The sequence below is a fragment of the Mastigoproctus giganteus genome, chromosome 9, assembly GCF_048544385.1.
Source record: "Mastigoproctus giganteus isolate SK-2022 chromosome 9, ASM4854438v1, whole genome shotgun sequence".
NCBI lineage: Eukaryota > Metazoa > Arthropoda > Arachnida > Uropygi > Thelyphonidae > Mastigoproctus > Mastigoproctus giganteus.
In genome coordinates this window covers 225,627,135-225,648,077 of record NC_143583.1, presented here as the reverse complement: position 1 = coordinate 225,648,077, position 20,943 = coordinate 225,627,135, and the positions used below count along the sequence as shown (strand labels likewise).

The 20,943-nt window shown below is 36.1% G+C and overlaps 1 protein-coding gene across 1 annotated transcript in view; it reads right to left on the bottom strand.

Moving 5' to 3' along the window:
* The window catches only part of LOC150081141 (ubiquitin carboxyl-terminal hydrolase 8-like), a 581,739-nt gene that overhangs the window by 141,842 nt on the left and 418,954 nt on the right, over window positions 1-20,943 (bottom strand). Inside the window, exon 15 of the mRNA XM_090381373.1 lies at window positions 18,797-18,902. Within this exon, the coding sequence (XP_090237499.1) occupies window positions 18,797-18,902 (106 nt within the window). The remainder of the gene's footprint in view (window positions 1-18,796; window positions 18,903-20,943) is intronic.

Sequence of the window (20,943 nt, the reverse complement as noted above, 5' to 3'; positions counted from 1 at the left end):
AAAAACATTTGTATTAATATTTTAATCCATTGTTCAAACATATTTCATGTATATTAACACATCATTTCTACCATCGTTTCATTTCGGAAGGTTTCTCCCGACTTCAATCCCCCCCCCCACCACACACACACACACACACACACACACACATTGGCATTGGATATTGGGGCCCTGCGCCATTTCACTATCACACCACTATATACAATAAGAGTGACTGCGCAGAATAAATTTAACAACATTTAAAACAAAAAGAAGGCGGGACTGACCCCTTTCTGACCGTCGACCATCACAGGACAGTAGCAGTAAGTAAGTAAGAATCTTCTCATTTATTCAGATACATACCCGTTAGGCTTTGTGTCACCTATCCCAGTTTGCTGCACCGGATGCTTACAAAATTTAAATTCAAAACTAAATATTATAAAACGTATCTATATCCAAAATTAAAAATACTAAATGTAATGAAAATTAAAATAAATAAATAATCCATTCCTACTAAAATATCGTTTATATATATTAGCAAAGTAATAAAGGGCAAAACTGGTATCGGGACAACAGAAACGGGTAGGTATGAGACATTCCTTTAGACTGGCTATCGACCTACTCAAAGCCCCCAATGAAGTAGTGGATAGATGGCCATGTGAGGGAATGATTTTCAAAAAATTGCATCACCCTTTATCATTTAGTATTGATATTTTCATTTTCATTATAATTTAGTTATGATATCTTCATTATCATTTAGTATTGATATTTTCATATTTTGCGTCATAGTAATTAATATGTTTACATTAACATAATGTTTATAGGCCAACCAGAATTAAGATAGCCTATATATGCTAGCTTGATTACCTGATCCGTATACACACTAATACCTATAATGTCTAAATCATGCACGTATAAAAATACCACTTAATTGAATTAATCAACCAATATATCCATATTAATATAAGGATGTAAACATGAGTTATGTAAATTTGACATATTCAGTCGATTTTTATTTTCCCTTTATTTCTACTGTTTTTAACTTATTAGCACTATATTTAATATCATTTTTATTATCATTTTTTACTGTTATTTTCATTATTATTTTATACCTTCCAGGATAAAGCTAGTTTACTTTTATTAACTTGTTAGTTTGGTCCTTATACACCTAATTCCCTACAGATAGATACTATTAAATAAAACTGACTAATACACCTAATTCTGTTTTTGCACGAACTTTTTTTACACGAATTTGGTTTAACACGAATTCAAAATAAATATTTCATTCTCTTTTTACGCGAGTCATTTTGATTTAACACGATTTCTATGAATTTTTTTTTGCCTAAATTCTAAGAAAATTTTTTTTATTTGTGGCATATTAGTATCATTTCTATATTACACGCACCAATAGATTGGATAACAGCTAGTGTATGCGTTTTGAAACGCGTGCTTTTGCTTACCAATGTGTACGTCTAGGTATCTATGAATCATCAACGTTTTTATTGAATTTGGTGCACATCTACGGTATTCGTGCATTGTATCTTCGGCAGACATGTAGTAGTAAGCTCTATTTCAAAGTGAAAGAATCTTTAGTGAAATTTGTGCACATATAAATTTATTAATTTTGCCGATAGTCAATAAATTGTAAGTTTACAAAATTTTTATACCTTTTTTTATTAATGATAACTGAGATATTTTTCGGTAGCCCTTATATAATGTCGAATAATTCGCCTATTACCAAAATGAAAAGGAAAGCGATTTCTTTGGAACTTAAAATTCAAATTTTAGATCGTCTTGCAACTGGACAAGGGGCTACGTCTGTAGGAAAGCATTTTGGTGTACATGAAGCTACCGTAAGAACTATTAAGAAAAATGAAGCTGCAATTAGGAAGTCGGTATGTTCTGGAACAAAAGTAAGTGTTAATTCATCATCATATACAAGAGATATTGTCAAGGAAAAAATGGAAAAGGCCCTGGTAATATGGATAGAAGATCAGTCACAAAAAAGAGTACCAGTAGATGGAAATGCCATCAAGCAAACAGCACTAAGAATTTACAGACAGATTAAAGAAAAGGAGCCAAGCACTTCATCTCAGTTAAACAGAAAGTATGAATTTTCTGCGAGTACAGGTTGGATGACAGGGTTTCTTAAAAGGAATGCTCTTCATAATATAAAAATTAAAGGTGAAACTGCATCTGCAGATGAATCGGCTGCTAAAGTATTCCCGCAGGAACTTGCAAAAATTATTGAAGATGGAGGATACACTCCTGATCAAGTGTGGAATGCAGATGAAACTGGTTTCTTCTGGAAACGAATGCCGAACAGAACGTATGTAGCCAAATCGCAGAAAACTGGTGGTGGTTTTAAGGTAGCTAAGGATCGTGTGACCTTATTATTTTCCTCCAACGCTTCAGGAGATCGTATGTTGAAACCACTGCTGGTAAATTGAGCCCTAAACACACGTTCAATGAAAGGTGTAGATATCAATAAACTGCCTGTTCACTGGATGGCAAACAAGAAGGCCTGGGTGACCACTACTATTTTTACAGAATGGTTCAACAAATGTTTCGTCCCAGAAGTCAGACGTTATATGAATTTGAAAGGTCTCGAATTTAAAGTTCTTCTGATTCTTGACAATGCACCCGGCCATCCTGTCTTGGAACACCCAAACGTACAAATTTTATTTCTGCCACCTAATACTACATCTTTGATATAACCGCTAGACCAAGGTATAATTGCGACAATTAAAACATACTACGTAAAACGAACATTCCAACACGTTTTGGACAAACTGAATGATGAAACACTAACAGTCATTGATGTGTGGAAGAAATTCTCAATTATGGATTGTATCAATCAAGTTGGATTAGCGTTAACTGAATTAAAACCAGCAACTTTAAATGCGTGTTGGAAAGCGGTTTGGCCACAATGTGTAAAAAGCAAAGATCCCATCATCCCTAATACGACCGAATTTCCCAACATCATTACAATGGCACACAAAATTGGTGGAGAAGGATTCGATGATCTATCGTTTGAAGATATTGATGAATTGTTAACCGACAAAGCCCTAAGCGAAGATGAAATATTAGAGGTTGTCCTTGGGACTCCTTATCCCACAGAACGTAGTGATAATGAAGAAAATGATCCTGTTCTAAATGCAGATTTAATAAAAGAAGGTCTGGAACTGGCCAGAAAATTAGGTAATCATTTTGTCAAACATGACCCTAATGAGGAACGCGCTGGGAAGTTTCAACGTGAACTGAAGTTGTTGACAGCCTCTTACAGAGAATTATATAATGGCCTAACCAAAACACGAACACAACGATTAATAACTGAATTCGTTCGTAAAACCGGTGAAACATCAGCACCAGAGGAGACTCGTGCTGATTTTGCTGAAGAGATCACAGAAAGAATTTCATTAATAGAGGAAGAAGACGATGTCCACAACATTTCTAGTGATGGCAGTGATATTCCAGTCGTACGCAAACGTATGCGCCGTTTATTATCAGAAAGTGAAAATGAATAAAATCTTATGTGTAAAACAGATTTTTTTTGTTCATGAAGAATTTTTTTTCATTTCATATGCATACAAATTTATTTTAGTACATTTTAATTACATATTATTACATGTGTATTTTGTTGAAATAAAATAATAAGCTTAAAACGAATATTTTATGTGTTTTTTTTTTAATTATTTTTACTGATTTTTTTTAGATCCGGAACCAATCTTCTTTTCTTCCATAAATACAATGTCTTTTTTTACACGAATTTTTTTTACACGTATTTTTCAGGAACGTATCTATCGTGTAAAAACAGAATTAGGTGCATATATATATAATCTTATAGAATAATAGAATGGAGAAGCTATTGGTATATGCGGGGGGAGGAAATTAAGATTTAGATAAGATTAGATAAGCAGAATTACGATAACGTGAAATATGGATCAGGGTCACTGCTAACGCAAAAAATACCCTACAACCATAATGTATATATAAAGAATATTTATTATTAGTATAAAATATAGTAAGTAGATATTTATGCTTAGAATTAGACTAATGAAAATACGGTGTACCCTGGGAGTGATATATGTGTTGACCGAAAAGGGGGGGGGAGGAAGAAAGGAATCAAAATTAAAATAAATGTAACAATAGAAAAAATAAACCAAATGGAATTTTGAAGAGAGATGACCAAGGTGGAAATAGCATTGCGGTGTCATTCATAATTTTAGTGTCTTCTTTTGAGGTCATCCACCAAAATAATGAAAAAGACAGCAATACTCTTACTTCTGTTTCCGACATGTTCTGTATGTCAAGGTACACGTGTGAAATTCCACATGGTAAATCTAATATAAATTTTGAATATAATTTTGAATAAGGTTATACAGGTTAGCCAATACAAATGTGTTGATAAAGTAATACATACAGATCATGGATGACCTTACAGAAGTAAGTAGAACGCTATGAAGGTGGAAAAACCAAAGACAAAGGTAAGGAAAATTAGAATGACAGGAACTTACCGCTACTGGTCGGACTGACAGAAAAGACTGTGTCAGAGGATTACCAGTGTATTTATGCGTGGTCACATTAGCGGCGCCTAGCGTTAGACCAAATTTCGGTGTATGTTTGAGATGAAATGAAATTACGTGGGCGGTGAAACTACGCTAGGATTAAGTACATGATGCTCCAACTGCCCAGGATAGTAAGAAATATAATAGCTGACAAAGTAGCAGTAGAAGGCAGCTAAACTTTGTTAAGGCGAAAAATAGCTTGGGTAAAGTCAGAAAAATAGAGCCCTGGTGTAGCGTTCGGTAAACTAATGGTGCACAGGAAATAATATGTAGAGGTTAGCAAAGTAAAAAGATGATTATAGTAGAAATATGTAGTTTGGCTAGGGTAGTTCGGGGTTGCAAACCCGTTCCTATAGTTAGGACCCGGAACGAATGTCCGAGAGTTAGTGCATCATGTATTTAAGTCAGTTGTGTTAAAAGTGGTATACTTGAATACAATTAAGCTATAATATATTCACATATAAATAAAGTTGGGCTTGAACATAATTACAAGATAAATACACTGTGTTAGGCCAATTGGTGGGTACGAGTTTTCCAGGCTGTAAGACACCACAGAGGCCTAGTGTATTGTATTTACACTATATACATACTTGATATGTATGGGAATAATTATATGTCAATAATGCTGTTTATATTAATCTCCTTGAGGTTCTTGTGCCTTAATATGTTAAGGGCTTTAATGATATGATGGCGCAGATATGCTATAGGAAAAAGATTGTTTATCAGTTTCCTGTATAATATCCTGATGTTATCGATGGCTGTTTCATTATCGCTGCATATGGTTGCTATTCTGATGCATTGTGCCAGAATAACATTGGCATGTACCTGTTTGGAAATATTTGAATTCCATTGTGTAAGGTTTACTATGCTAAGGTTGAATGCTTCACTCATTCAACCTTAGCATAGTAAACCTTACAGTTGAATTGATGGAGGCTATGTCATTCTTTAACTTAATGTCTAGATCCAAGAAATTGGCTGCTGTATCAAAGTTGTTTGTTTTTTCCAGTATGAGTTCATTGGGGTATAAGTGTCCATAATCCTTGATGAAATTCAGGCTGTTGATCACTATGAGGTCATCTATATATCTATATAGGATAAAGTCGTGGAAATGATGTTTCTGACCAATACAGATATAGGTTGGCTATTATGCATGAGGCTGGGTTGCCCATAGGTGTTCCATTGGTTTGTTGATACACTGTATTACTGTCATATATAAAATTATTGGAGATACATAGGTTCAGTAAGTTGTTCCAGTAATAGGTATTGCAGGATATATAATCCTTATATTTAGCATAGATATCCTTGAGTACAGATTTTAGATTGGTTTGATTAATACTTGTAAATAGGCTGTGGAAATCAAAGGTTTGAATATTATTGACTTTATTATTCTGCAAAAATTTTAATACAGGTAGGTTGTTGCCTATGATTCTGCTGTTATGTATGTTATGCAGCAGTGGTTGCAGTAGTTGTTCTAGTGTTTTTCCAGGTTTGTGCACTAACTATTTTTGCAGGAGGTTATGAATCTGAAACCTATGGGTTTTTTATGAAATTTTGGAATGAAGTATATATAAGGCAAGTTGCAATTGTTCAAGTTCAGCTTTAGTTTTTTATTGAAGGCTATTAGTTTTTTTGTAATACTATTGCAGGTACTGGATATAGCTTTGTAAGTATTGCTGGAGTTAAGTTCATTTGTCAAAGTTTGTGCATAGAAAGATTTGCAAATGAATGCCAAGTTGTTTGCAGCTTTATCTACAGGTGTGATTATGAAGTCTTTATGTATTTCTAGTAGTTTTTGTTTTAATTTAGCCAAGTTGTGGTATTTATGCTGGTTATATATATTTGAATTGGGTAAAGCATATTTTTGCTTGAATAGAGTGAATGTATGGCTGATCCACATATGGTATGCCTCTACAGGTGTGTTATTTTTGTAAGCTAGTTGGAAGCAGTAGTTTACCAGGTCTTGATATATCTGTTTATTGAAGGTGGTTATATTTAATTTGGTACATGGTCTGAATTTAAATCCCTGTGATAGTACGTATCTGAGTATTGGGTCTGTAATTATGTTTAGATTACCAGTGATGATGTGTCCATAATCTGGATCAATATATTGTTGCATGTTACTATGTTTGCATATGCAGTTGTTGGTGTCTGCAATATGGGATATTAAATTGGTAGCTATGGATTTGTAGTTACAGGCTAATAATCCAAAGGGTTTTTTATATTTATATCTTACTTTTATATAACTTTGGCTGGCATTAGGAAGTAGATGATTATGCTGATTTATAAGTTTATTGATATTTATATTGTCCATGATCTGGCTACTGAAGTTCAAGATTATGATTGATTCATTATCACCTGTTGTGGTGCGTTTGTTTTTAGGTTGAATTTACAAATATCGTTTATTATATGAAAGAGATGTTTGGACTCGAAGTTGAAAGTGTGTATGAACTTGTGCAGTGCTCTCAGTATATTGTGTTTAGTACTGAAAAGTAAATTATGTATATAATGTACATCTATAATATTTTTATCCCATTCTTTAAGGGTGGAATAAAAATCGCCTAAAATAGGCTTGTGTTTAATGCTGGTATTTTTAGATTTTTTAGTACGTTTGTGTTGTTGTTTGGTTTTTAGGAGCATTAGCAACTAAGACCATATTGCTCCGGGATATGCGGTGGTGGTCATTTCCTGACCTTTCCGCATCCTCCGTATTTGGTGGTGACAGGCTCGAACCCCGGTCTAATCAAGAAGCGTGTGCTACGCACTGCTGCTCATTCCCACCTGGCTACGAAGGCGCCCGTACGTTTGTGTGGGTTATTGTGGAATTTAATTATATTGAATTTGTCATATATACAGCAGTCTGTTAAGTTGTTGGTAATAATTTTATGGTTGAATTCATTATTTAGACCATACGGGTATAAGGTTTTTAGTTTTAACATAAATATTTCTTCTCGTTTAGTTCTAATGTTAATGTTACTAATCTGTGCTAGTATGGATATGTATATATTGCTGAAGTTGTGAGACTGAAAATGCAGATATTCTATTTCTTGTTCTATATTATTACTATTTCTATTTAGGTAGTTATTGATGTCTGATCTGTGTTGATTAATTCTCAGGTGTAATTTATTGCTAGTTTGTCCAACGTATTTTATGTTACAGGTATTGTCCATTATGAGGTATATAACATTACTAGTTTTACAAAATGTAGGTTTTGATGCATCATTTGTTATATGTTGCAGGTGCATACAAGGACAGGTTAAACATAGTTTATTTTTGCAAGTGTTGAATTTAAGGTTATGGATCCCATATTTATCTAAGTTAGAAGCATTAAATGCTGTTGTGCTCTGTATTGTGTGTGTTGAATGTGTATGTACTGAGTTATAATTGTGTTGCGGAGTACAGTACAGAGCATAAGTATACCACTTTTAACACAACTGACTTAAATACATAATGCACTAACTCTCGGACATTCGTTCAGGGTCCTAACTATAGGAACAGGTTTGCAACCCGAACTACCCTAGCCAAACTACATATTTCTACTATAATCATCTTTTTACTTTGCTAACCTCTACATATTATGTCCTCTGCGCCATGAGTTTACCGAACGCTACACCAGAGCTCTATTTTTCTAACTTTACCCAAGTTATTTTTCGCCTTAACAAAGTTTAGCTGCCTTCTACTGCTACTTTGTCAGCTATTATATTTCTTACTATCCTGGGCAGTTGGAGCATCATGTACTTAATCCTAGCGTAGTTTCACCGCCCACGTAATTTCATTTCATCTCAAACATACACCGAAATTTGGTCTAACGCTAGGCGCCGCTAATGTGCCCACGCATAAATACACTGGTAATCCTCTGACACAGTCTTTTCTGTCAGTCCGACCAGTAGCGGTAAGTTCCCATCATTCTAATTTTCCTTACCTTTGTCTTTGGTTTTTCCACCTTCATAGCATTCTACTTACTCCTGTAAGGTCATCCATGATCTGTATGTATTACTTTATCAACACATATTGTATTGGCTAACCTGTATAACCTTATTCAAAATTTATATTAGATTTACCACGTGGAATTTCACACGTGTACCTTGACATACAGAACATGTCGGAAACAGAAGTAAGAGTATTGCTGTCTTTTTCATTATTTTGGTGGATGACCTCTGAAGAAGACACAAAAATTATGAATGACACCGCAATGCTATTTCCACCTTGGTCATCTCTTCAAAATTCCATTTGGTTTATTTTTTTCTATTGTTACATTTATTTTAATTTCAATTCCTTTCTTCCCCCCCCCCCTTTCGGTCAACACGTATATCGCTCCCAGGGTACACCGCATTTTCATTAGTCTAATTCTAAGCATAAATATCTACTTACTATATTTTATACTAATAATAAATATTATATATATATATATATATATATATAAGTGTCACAAATGACAGGTACACGTATTGTTTTTCCTATATATATATATTTTTTTTTTTTTCACTTCTTCATTTTTTATTTTTTCCTTCCACTTCTTCGTTTTCATATATATATATATATAGAGATAGAGAGAGAGCGAGAGAGTTTAATAAGAATGGATTCATAAGAAATTAAATATGATTTATGCCCAAGGGGTTCATAATTAGCAGTAACCCAATTAAACAATATCAACAATATCAAAGAAAAAGAAAATATTATAAATCACAAAATAGACCAGAAATACACTTTGCACGTCACAATAAATAATGCAGTTTTTTATTAACTAACATTATTTTTATTAACATTATTTTTATATATTATATATATTATTTACTGTGGTGTCCAAAGGTGTGAATAGTTTATTACTTCATAAAAGTGAACAGTTTATTTCTTGACACTTGCAAAGAAACAATATCATCTAAAGAAAAGATTTATGCAAAAATATTATACAAGTATATTAGTGAGAATCGGTGTGTAGATACACCATAGACAACTCTTAAAAAACTACAAAGTAGTTGTTGTGGGCATCATTTGCTCTTTCTCATATTGTGCTCTGCCTGCACGATGAGTTGCCATGATAATGCACTACCTCGAATAAGTAACGCTTCACTAATAGAGAAGACTATTGTTACTTATTCTCGGTGAGTACCACCACCCAGATATGTTTCAAGGCTATTGACCTATCATCAGTGGGTGGGCAGGTACCCTGGTATTGCAGACATGACGACCCAGTTGTGAAGATAATCACACAATATGAGAGATGCCAAAAGGTGTATATGACAATATTTAAAATAACTAAATGCACAAGGCATAATACATTAAGAGTGTAATATCTACATAATATCGGTGTGTAGATACACCATAGACAACTCTTAAAAAACTACAAAAAAAAAAGTAGTTGTTGTGGGCATCATATAGGAATTTTGCTAGCAGGGAAAAGGAGGTGATTATCCCTCTGTATAAGGCAATGGTCAGGCCACGCCTTGAGTACTGCGTACAGGTCTCGAGGCCTCATTTTAGGAAGGATGTAGATTAACTTGAGCGTGTACAGAGAAGGGCAACAAGATTGGTGAGGGGAATGAAGGGATCCTCTTATCAAGAGAGGCTTAAGTTCTGCAAATTGCAGTGGCTGGAGACTAGGCACCTGCGCGGTGATCTGATTGAGGTGTATAAAGCCTTGAATGGGTTCAGCATGCTGAATTCTGATGGGATCCTTCCACTTGTTCAGATTACGAACCTAAGGGGGCATAAATTCAAATTAAGAAAGGACAGATGTAGAATAGATGTGCGGAAATGTGCCTTTAGCCAGCAGGTGGTGAATTGCTGGAACAAATTCCCACTGGACAGGCATTTGGAGGGAATGGTGTGATTTTTTTTTTTTTTTTTTTTTTTTGGCTGATGCTGCTGATGCAAGAAAGCAAATGTATAAGCTCATACATTTGCTTTCTTGCATCACATGCCACTACTACTACTACTACTACCACCTTTTGGCATCTCTCCTATTGTGTGATTATCTTCACAACTGGGTCGTCATGTCTGCAATACCAGGGTACCTGCCCACCCACCGATGATAGGCCAATAGCCTTGAAACATGTCTGGGTGGTGGTGGTACTCACCGAGAATAAGTAACAATAGTCTTCTCTATTAGTGAAGCGTTACTTATTCGAGGTAGTGCATTATCATGGCAACTCGTCGTGAAGGCAGAGCACAATATGAGAAAGAGCAAATGATGCCCACAACAACTACTTTGTAGTTTTTTAAGAGTTGTCTATGGTGTATCTACACACCGATATTATATAGATATTAAACTATTAATGTATTATGCCTTGTGCATTTAGTTATTTTAAAAATTAGTGAGAATATCCTGTCAAATCTACAGTGTACATAATATATATATATACATACATATATATATATATTTTTTTTTGATGCTTAAATGAATTAAATTTGATTGTTTTATTGATTGTTTTAATATTTTATCCCTTGCTACATTAATGCCATTGCCGTTGGCAATTCGACAATTATACGTGCTTGATATATTTTAGTTTGATTGCTTAGATGAATTAAACTTTAGTGTCTATTTTCCATTGGGTATTAGGGTGTATCCTGAACAGGAGATTTTGTTAGCATTTCAAGTCTAACATATTCCTAGGGGTCTGTGGTGGCGTTCAAATTATATAATAAACAATAATAAAAAGTTAGTTCTAATACTAATTGTTTAATTTTAATTAATGTTATTAATCAATACTAAACATTCCCTTATCTGGTCATCTATCCGCTACTTCTTCAGGGGCTTTGAGCGGATCGATACCCAGTTTTAAAGGAATGTCTCATAATTACCCGTTTCTGTTAACTCCTTATCAGTTTTGCCTTTTTCGTGAGATTTTTATCTCCTTTAGATTATTTAATTTATTAAATAATGATATTTTTATGCTAATTTGTCTTTCAGTTTATTTTTAAATTTTTGAATATTTTTAATACTTAATTTAGGAATTCAGCAAACTGGTATAGGAGAAACAAAGCCCAACGGGTAATTATCGGAATAAGCGAGTGGAGCTATACTTATCTGTCCGGTGGTGGTGGTGGTCCTTCAGTAAAAGAGGGGTTAGCTCTTGTTCACTGTTTGTTTCATCCTTGGTTTGGTTTTTATTGCGCAGTCGTGTCTATTGTTGCTTGATATTGTTATAAGGTGATATTTTAGCAAGTCTTCCGATAAGTGGGTTGGTTCCTACGTCAGCCGGGGTGCGGCCTGGGTTTGTTGACATTGAACTTGAACTTCTGTAGATTGTAATTTTCAGGAAATACGTATGAAGGAAGGTTGTTAAAGAAAACGGCAGTTGAATGAATAAATGAGGAAGATGAAAAATTGGTTCTGTGGGTTTGAAGTTGGACAGTAAATGGATGTTGGCTGGTGGCGGCACGTGTCTGGACTATTGTGAAAGAGAGAGCAGGAATTATAGAAGCAAATTCAGAAGAACAGTGCCCATGGAAGTATCTGTAGAAGAGGCATGCAGCAGAAACAGTACGTCTATGAGAAAGCGAGTGGAGAGACTCTGTTAGAGATGAATCATTAATTAACCTAACTGCCCTCTTCTAAATGGAATCAAGAAGCCTGAGAGAGGTTTTGGGGGCACCATTCCAGAGGTGGGAACAATATTCCATGGCAGGGAGGATTTGAGATTTGTACAGAGTGAGCAGTTGTTTGGAAGAAAAGTAACGCCGAGAGCGAAAGAGAAAACCAAGTTTTTTAGATGCAGAGGAAGCAATATTTCTAATGTGCTTGTGCCAAGAGAGATTAGGTCAGGATAAACCCCAAATGAGATATATCATTTTGCCTAGAAATCGGAGTGTCACTAAAGATAAGCATAGGAGCAGAAGAATCCTTTTTGAGAGATATAAGACAAGACTGAAGGCATTTAAGGAATTAGTAGAGATTTTCAAGAAGTTGAAGCTGATTGAGCAGGACAAGGTTTCTCAAAATGGAAAGTGGAATGCAATGTGCTATCATCGGCAAAACTATGGATAGGATTTCCAGTCAATGGAAGAAGGTCATTAATATACAAGAGAAAAAGAGTGGGGGAAAGAACTGAACCTTGGGGGACACCGGCATTAGTGAAGAAGTTAGAAGACAGAGAGCCATCTACCATCACCCTCAGTGAGCAATCAGAGAGAAAACTGGATAACCAATTACTAAAAACAGTTGGCAAACCACAAGATGGAAGATTGTTTAGAAGACCTTTATACCAAACACGATCAAAAGCCTTTGAGATGTCAAGAGCAACTACTTGTGTTTCACCGAACCTTTCCATTGAATTAGTCCATAAATGGGTAACATAAGCCAGAATATCACCAGTGGATCAACACTGACGGAATCCATACTGGCAATCGTTGACCAGACGGAAGGTTTCTAGGTAGTTTAAGAGTTGGCGGTTAATTGATTTCTCCATTACTTTAGAAAGAGTAGAAGTAATTGCAATGGGACGATAATTGGATGGGAGGGATTTTTCACCCATTTTAGGAACTGGCTGGATATGAGCAAATTTCCAAGCAGAAGGAAAAGCATCTTTGGAATAAGAAAGTGAAAAAATGCGGCAAAGAATAGGAGTAAGTTCAGGAACACAGGTTTCGAGAACAAGTGGAGAAATACCATCAGGACCTGGAGCTTTCTTATCATCAAGATTCATCAAAATCCTTCTGATATCCTTTTAACGGAAGACCACAGGAGGCATTGAATGGAGCGTGTTGGGAATGGTGGGAGGTGTTTTACCAAGATCATTAATACATGAGCTGGAAGGAAAATGGGATGCTAGCAGGTCAGCTTTATCCTTGGCTGCAGTACAACAGAACCATCTGGTTTGGACAGAGGTGGGAGCAGAGATGGGTAAAAGTTGCGGCCAATAGCTTTGGCAAGACACCAGAATGCTCGGCTACCATTAGGGCAAGAAGCAAGTTTTCTACTCTTAGCCTGTTCAAACTCTAGTTTGGACTGATTAATAACTGCTTTACAATTGTTGCGAGCTTTTGTGTAGGCAGAAAATGAAACTGAAGAATTAGAAACAAGCCATTTACGATATGCAACATTCTTCTCTTGAACAGCCTTAGCACATTTATTGGAAAACCAAGGTTTAGATAAAAGACGAGATTTTAAAGTGGAGTGTGGGATAAAGGATTCCATTCCTGCAAGAATAATTTCACTGACACGATCTGAGCAAACGTTGACATCAGAAGTTTTGAAACAGTAATCCGACCAAGGAAAAGAAGACTCGCAGGTCATCCCATTTTGCATTCTTGTAATGCCAAACAACACGAGGTTGGGAATAGCCATGAGATAAAGGTTCAATTGGAGAAGAGACAATCACCAAGTTGTGATCTGAAGTACTAAAGGACATCTCACTTCAACCGTGTACTTAGAAGGGTTGTTTGTGAGAAAAAGATCAAGTGTATCGGCTGTATGATTAGGATTGTCTGGTATTCTTGTAGGTAAATGAACAATCTGTGCTAGGTCATTAGTAATTGCAAAAGCCTCAGCATCTCGACCTGCTGGGTCGGTGTGACTAGAAAACGGAAGTCAGCTGGAGTTGTGAACATCAAAATCACCAAGGAAATTTAAATCACTGTTAGGAAAGTTGGACTGGAGAAATTCAAGTTGCAAAGAGAGAAAGTCAAAGAACTCCGATTAGTGGAGTTGGGAGAACAGTAGAAACAACAGATGAATTTGACACAATGAGGAAGAGAGATTGTAGGCCAGAGAAGATCAAAGAGAGGAGATTCCAAATTGCCAAGTCTCTGACAGGGAATGTCAGAATGGACATATGCACAAGTACCACCTTTGAGGCGAAAGGAATCATACAGCAAATAATTTGGGCATCTAAGATGAGCAGTAGTTGAATCAACCGATAACTGAGATTCTGTCAGAAAAAGTACATGGGGTTTGGCAGACTGCAAGTGGAAATGGACATCGTTGAGATTAGAATTGAGACCACATATATTTGTGAAATGAATTAGGAAGTGCTTGGGAGGCTTAGATGTTTTCGATGTTTTCGCAGATAAGCTTGCTCTATTAGTTTGACAATTCATGGTGTATTCAATAGTAAGAAAAAGTGGGTGGGACATGCTGTATGAAGTAATGAAATTTTTGGATATGGCATACACGTGGTAAGAATATACCCAGATCCTTGACATAACGTGGCCTCATCAATGCACCCCGCATACACACTACTCGGAATTCCTCCAGTCACTATCTGGCAGAGTAGAGGTAGCTTCCGGATCAGCTAGTGTATCATCTGGAAGCCTCCTAGAGAGTTACCAATAGGTTCGATACGGTGTACTAACTAGCGGCCGGCCTGAGAACACCATTTTAGAGCTGTACCCTCGAAATGTAAGGAATATTGGATCTCGCCACGACATTCATCATAACCTCAAAAGTCATCAATCATACTGCATGATGGAAGAGATAGGGAAGGGTTGACCGGAACTTAGCTCTAGAGACTAAACATGGGTTCCACCACTTCAAGCCTCCAATAAGCAAAGTGGTGGTATTTCACCGGTTGATGAGAGTCATCTACCACCCAGTACTGCCTGGTAACATAGAGGGGCGGCATTCCTCCATGTGGTGTGGGTGCCACACCTCGACCCCTGCTTACGTTGGTTCACACCTGGGTGGTCAACCACCATGTACTTGTGCGTGGAGGTTATACTCAGGATTACTAACAGTCCCACCATCGTGAAGGTGCAAGCAGAGGATTTGGCTGTCACAGACCATCCGGACTTCACCGAAATTGGGTCCACTTGACTCGAGTGTCACTCAAATATCAGTTCCATCAGCGTTTTAGACTCCCAGGTAGCAAGTACAGCTTGTCTGGCATATCTGAGAGAATGTCTGTGACAACCTCAAGGACCAAGTTCTTTACTTGGTCCTTGAGGTCAATGTATAATGTGTGACACCTCTCAGCCCATCTGCTGAACTTTTCTAGATCCTGTTGCAACAGCATACTGTCATTAGTGTCATTAACAACCCTTCAGATGACCTTCGTATAATCTACAAACTTGGACATTAAGCCTGATATACAATCATCAATATCATAAATAAATACAGAAAACAAAAATGGACCCAACACTGAACCCTGGGGGACGTCACTAATAACATTAGTTCACGAAGAGCAGTGTCCATTGATTACCACTCTCTGTCTTCTCCCACTCAACCATCCCTTTTTAGCAGTAATTTGCCTCCAATGCCACACTGCTCCAATTTGTGCAGCAGTCTTCCATGTGCAACAGTATCAAAAGCTTCTCTAGGATCCAAATGTATGATATTAAAATTATTCTTTGCATCCAGTTGCTTTGTGACCACATCAGAGTATCCAATCAAAGTGGTCAGACAAGACTTCCCCTTAACAAACCCATGCTGTTTCCGAGCTGTAACTGAAGTCTTGTCTAGGTGATCCTGCAGTGCTTCTTTAACCAGTGCCTCCATTAATTTCCCTGGAACAGAAGTTAAACTAACAGGTCTATAATTACTTGTGCCACCCTTTGATCCTCCTTTGTGAATTGGGGTCACATTTGCACATCTCCAGTCTATCGTACCTTCTCCGAGTCCAAGGAAGTTCTCAATAATTATGGCTAAGGGTTTGCTTACTTCCTTTGCCGCCTCCTTTAATATAACTGGATAGATCCCATCCACCCCAGTTGCCTTTCTTATGTTTATCTTCAAAAATTTCTTCTCCACTTTGCTCTCAGTTATTACAAAATCATCTAGCTCAGTGGCAGAGTTTAGTTCGCCTCTGGCATTCTCCTAACTGAATAACTTCTCGTGTGTGAATGTAGATGCAAAATACTCATTTAGTTTGTTAGCTGCCTGAGCAGGACCATCAACTGTTGAACCATCGATATCAAGTGCACCAATCTGATTCATTCCCTTCCTTCTAGAGTTTACATAAGTAAAGAACTCTTTTCTGTTATATTCACATTATATACATTATATTCCACAAATTCAAATTGCATAGTATACACATTGTACTCCACAAATTCAAATTATGCATCTTTTGTATTGCCTGCATTTGATAGATAACCAATCAATTTGATAACATAACCAATACTTCAAATTGAACAATTTTTTTTACTATACTCCAAACACAACCCATGTATTTGCTTGTCTCATGATGATCTCCAGCAAGCCTTGTAATCTCTGGCACCTCACTTTTTCAGGTGACAGACTTATGTATCAGAAGAAATGCAAGAATGACTTTCACTTCTGCTTGCAGCCATGTTAGTCTGTTAGTCTCCTCCTTCTATACCTCCCCAAACTAGCAGTTTTACAACTCACCCAACACTGATTCGATAGTATTAGCAAATATTCTTACACCCCTTCTCCTTATTTAAGTGTATCCCATTCCTGAAAACAATCTCTCCTGTTAATAACCACAAATTACAGTGAGAAAAACTGTACCCGATGAGCCCTTAATGCTGTTTAAGTTACCTAAATGTCTGAAATATTGGGATTAAATGAGTGGTGTGAAAACATATTTTATGTACATAAATCATCAATTTACAAATGTATTTATTATTTGGAATACATTATACAATGTAGCATTCAGTTTCTAATAAAGAAATAAAAATTTTTGTCTGTTTTACAGTCACTTCACTAAAGCAGGTTTATGGAGTTGCAAAAACAGAATCTGGTTAGCTTGTATGTCATTTTCTATAGCCCAATCAATACATGTGTTAAAACACAAACAAGCAAGCATCTTCGTGCTCTTTTATTGTTTTATTATTTATCTCTAAATGTTATGAGAATGTGCAATGTCCTATATTCATTAATTTGACCACCACAGGATGCTATACACTGGTTACTCATAAAATAAAATTTTTTACTGAAATTAATGATGTTTCATTTAATTAGGCAACCATGGAAGGTGCACTTTCCTTTCTTAAAAATTTTTTTATAGCCCATAACTTAATTTTAAACCCATAATCCCTGTAAAGTATTAGAATCCTATAACCACTATGTATGTGGTAAAACCCTCCACCAGCTAAGCAGATTACTATGAGGTGAGTGCTGAAAATTAAGCTAAGCTATACATACGATTTGATGTTTCATGTATAATAGCATTGATTTTGGCCCTTAGTTATCTTTAACTTAATTAATATTTGCAGTTTTTGAATTAAATACCCTCTCCTTTAGAGAGGGCATACCATAATTTTAATTATGCATTGTTTTTAATTAAGTCAAATCTGAAAAAGTTCGAACAGAATCCTTGCAAACAACAACATTGTGGATGGTATACCATATCCAAGGTTTCTTGGTGAAGCTATACAGCCCTTTTACATAAGGATAACACTTGAAAGATTATATGATTAAGCAAAAATTTTATCTTTTCTTGAGGGTTTTTTTTTTTTTTTTTCTTTTTAATTTGATTAAACAACGAAACATACTCTGATGAATCTGATGGCTTCCAACTGATTTTTATGGACTGCTCAAAACACTGTGGTACTAAAGCTATAATGAAGGATGTATAATAATACATCCTCCATTCTTTTCTTTTTTTCTTCTGTTCATTGCCTATTGCTAATTGTTCCACTTTCTTGAAATCTTGCAATGAATTGTTGAGTAACGTGTTCATAAAGAGCAAGATTCATGCCATTTTATTTAAGCTTACAGGAAAAAGATTCAATAAAATTCTTCAATAAGAATTGAAAATAAGACGTTAGAGGGGGAAATATCCAGAAACTGTGACATGGAGGAAGTCCATCAGCATTTTGTTCACTGCCAGAAAATGTTAGATTGGTAGACACCATTGGGCACCTCCGTAGCCAGTTGGGAAGGAGCAGCACTGCATAGCACACGCTTCTTGATTAGACCGGGGTTCGAGCCCGTCACTACCAAATACGGAGGATGTGGAAAGGTCAAGGAATGACTACCGCATATCCCGGAGCAATATGGCCTTAGTTGCTAATGCTCCTAAAAACCAAATAACAACAACAAGAAGACACCATTGAATCTTTAAACCCACATGAATGATTGTGCTTCTCATGAAGCATCTTCTCTAACAGCCATTTGTAAATTTTAACGTTTTACTAATTTTGAAAAATTACACAGCATGTGCACAACTCCATTTAACAGTTTCATATATGTGAACAGTATACAAGATATAATAGTATATATTATATCTTGTATAATATATACTATTATATTTCATGTATACAACAGTATACAACAGCTAGAGTTCTTTGCCTTGTACAAACCACTTTGCAAAATTCATACTATTATAGGTAATTCAAATTCAGTAACATACCTTGAAATCTTTAGGTGATATAGACCGGTAATGACCAATCCACAAAGCCCGAATTACAGCAGCAAACTCTTCAGCAACTTCTCCCCTTGTTCCCTGCCTACTTTCTCTATAACATAAAAATGCATATAATAATATAAAGAGAGAATATTAGAAAGACAATACATAGTAAACAATAAAAAGCATATCCAGAAATATGAAAATTTTAAAATCCTATCAGAATATGAATTAGAAATTGTAATATCGAAGTATATTATCTAAAATTATAAATAAATATTTGTTCTTCATCTAATATATAAATCAAATTAGAGAACTTATGGCTATATGCTTCATCTAAGGTTTTTTTTTTTTCTTTTTAAATGAAAATCCCAAATACTTGTTGATATTAAATCTGAATTTTCAGATTTAATTCTGAATTAAATCTGTTGTAATTTTTAGGAAATATATGCAAAGGGAGGTAGTTCCAGAAAACGGAAGTTCACGGAATAAATAAAGAAGAAAAGTTTCTGTGAGCTTGAAGTTGGACAGAAACAGGATGCTTACTGGTTGCAATATGTGTTCAGAATGGTTTGGATGAGAGAGAGAGAATTATAGAAGACAATTCAGAAGAACAGAAACCATGGAAATATATCTGTAGAAAAGGAACCCAAAACATCTATGAGAGAGAGGGTGAAAAGATTCCAGTGTAGTGCCCCTGTTGTGGGAACAATATTGCAGAGTAGGGCAGATTTGAGATTTGTACAGAATAAGTAGAGTAACCTTTAAGTAGAGTAACACTGAGAGCAAAAGAGAAAACCCAGTTTTGTAGAAGCAGAGGAAGCAGTATTTGTGATATGCTTATACCAAGAGAGATTAGAAGTCAGGGTAATAACTAAGGGAGATATGTGATTCTGTCTAAAAATCTGAGAGTTGCCAAAGATAAGCATAGGAGCGGAAGAATCCTTTTTGTGAGACATGAGAGGACTGAGTTTTACAACAATTGAAATTAACTAGTTATTATCTTTACCCCACTGGATAATTACACAGAGATCAGCATTCAAAGAATGGGCAGTGGATATTCAAGAAGTTGAAGCTGTTTGTGCAGGGCATGGTTTCTCAAACTGAAAAGTGGAATGCAGTGTGATACCATCAGCAAATTTATGGATAGGATCAGCCAATGGAAGATGGTCATTAATATACAAGAGGAAAAGAGTGGAAGACAGAACTGAACCTTGGAGAACACCAGCATAGAGGACAGAGAGCTGTCTACCATCATGCACAAAGAGTAGTCAGAGAGAAATCTTGATACCCAATTAGCATTACAGTGGTAAATGATGCAAGAAAGGAAGCTTATACAGCATCAGCCAATAAAAAAAAAAAAATACACCTCCCATTTCAACTACTCATTCCCTGAAATAGTTAGCATTAGCATTAGTAGAGGCATTTGATGCAAGAAAGCAAGCTTATGCAGCATCAGCCAAAAAAAAAAAAAAAAAAACCCACTTCCACTTCACCCCTCTGTTCGTTCAAAATACCTGTCCAGCTGAGCCTTAAACTTATTTAGGCTATCAACCTCCACCACAAGGGATGGAAGTCTGTTCCACCAACCAACCACCCGCTGGCTAAAGGCAAATTTCCACACGTCTATCCTACATCTGTCTTTCCTCAATTTGAATTTATGCCCTCTCAGGTGATTTTTCTGAGCTAGAGGAAGAATCCCATCAGCATTGAGCATGCTTAAACCATTCAAGGCTTTATACACCTCTATCAGATCACCTCGCTGGTGCCTAGTCTCCAGACACTGTAATTTGCAAAACTTAAGCCTTTCTTCGTAAGAGCACCCCTTTGTTCCATTCACTAATCTTGTTGCCCTTCTCTGTACTCGTTCCAGCAGCTCTACATCCTTCTTGAAATGAGGTCTCCAGACCTGTATACAGTACTCTAGGTGTGGCCTGACCGCCTGACCATCGCCTTATACAATGGAATAATCACCTCCTTATCCCTGCTGGAAAAATTCCTGTATATCATTGACAATACTCCATGAGCTACTCTTGCAGCCCGTCTGCACTGCTCAGAGAACTTCATATCTGCCTGCACAACCACCCCCAAGTCCCTTTCATTCTCTACCACTGTCAGTGTAGTACCACAGAGTTGATACGTTGCTCTGGGGT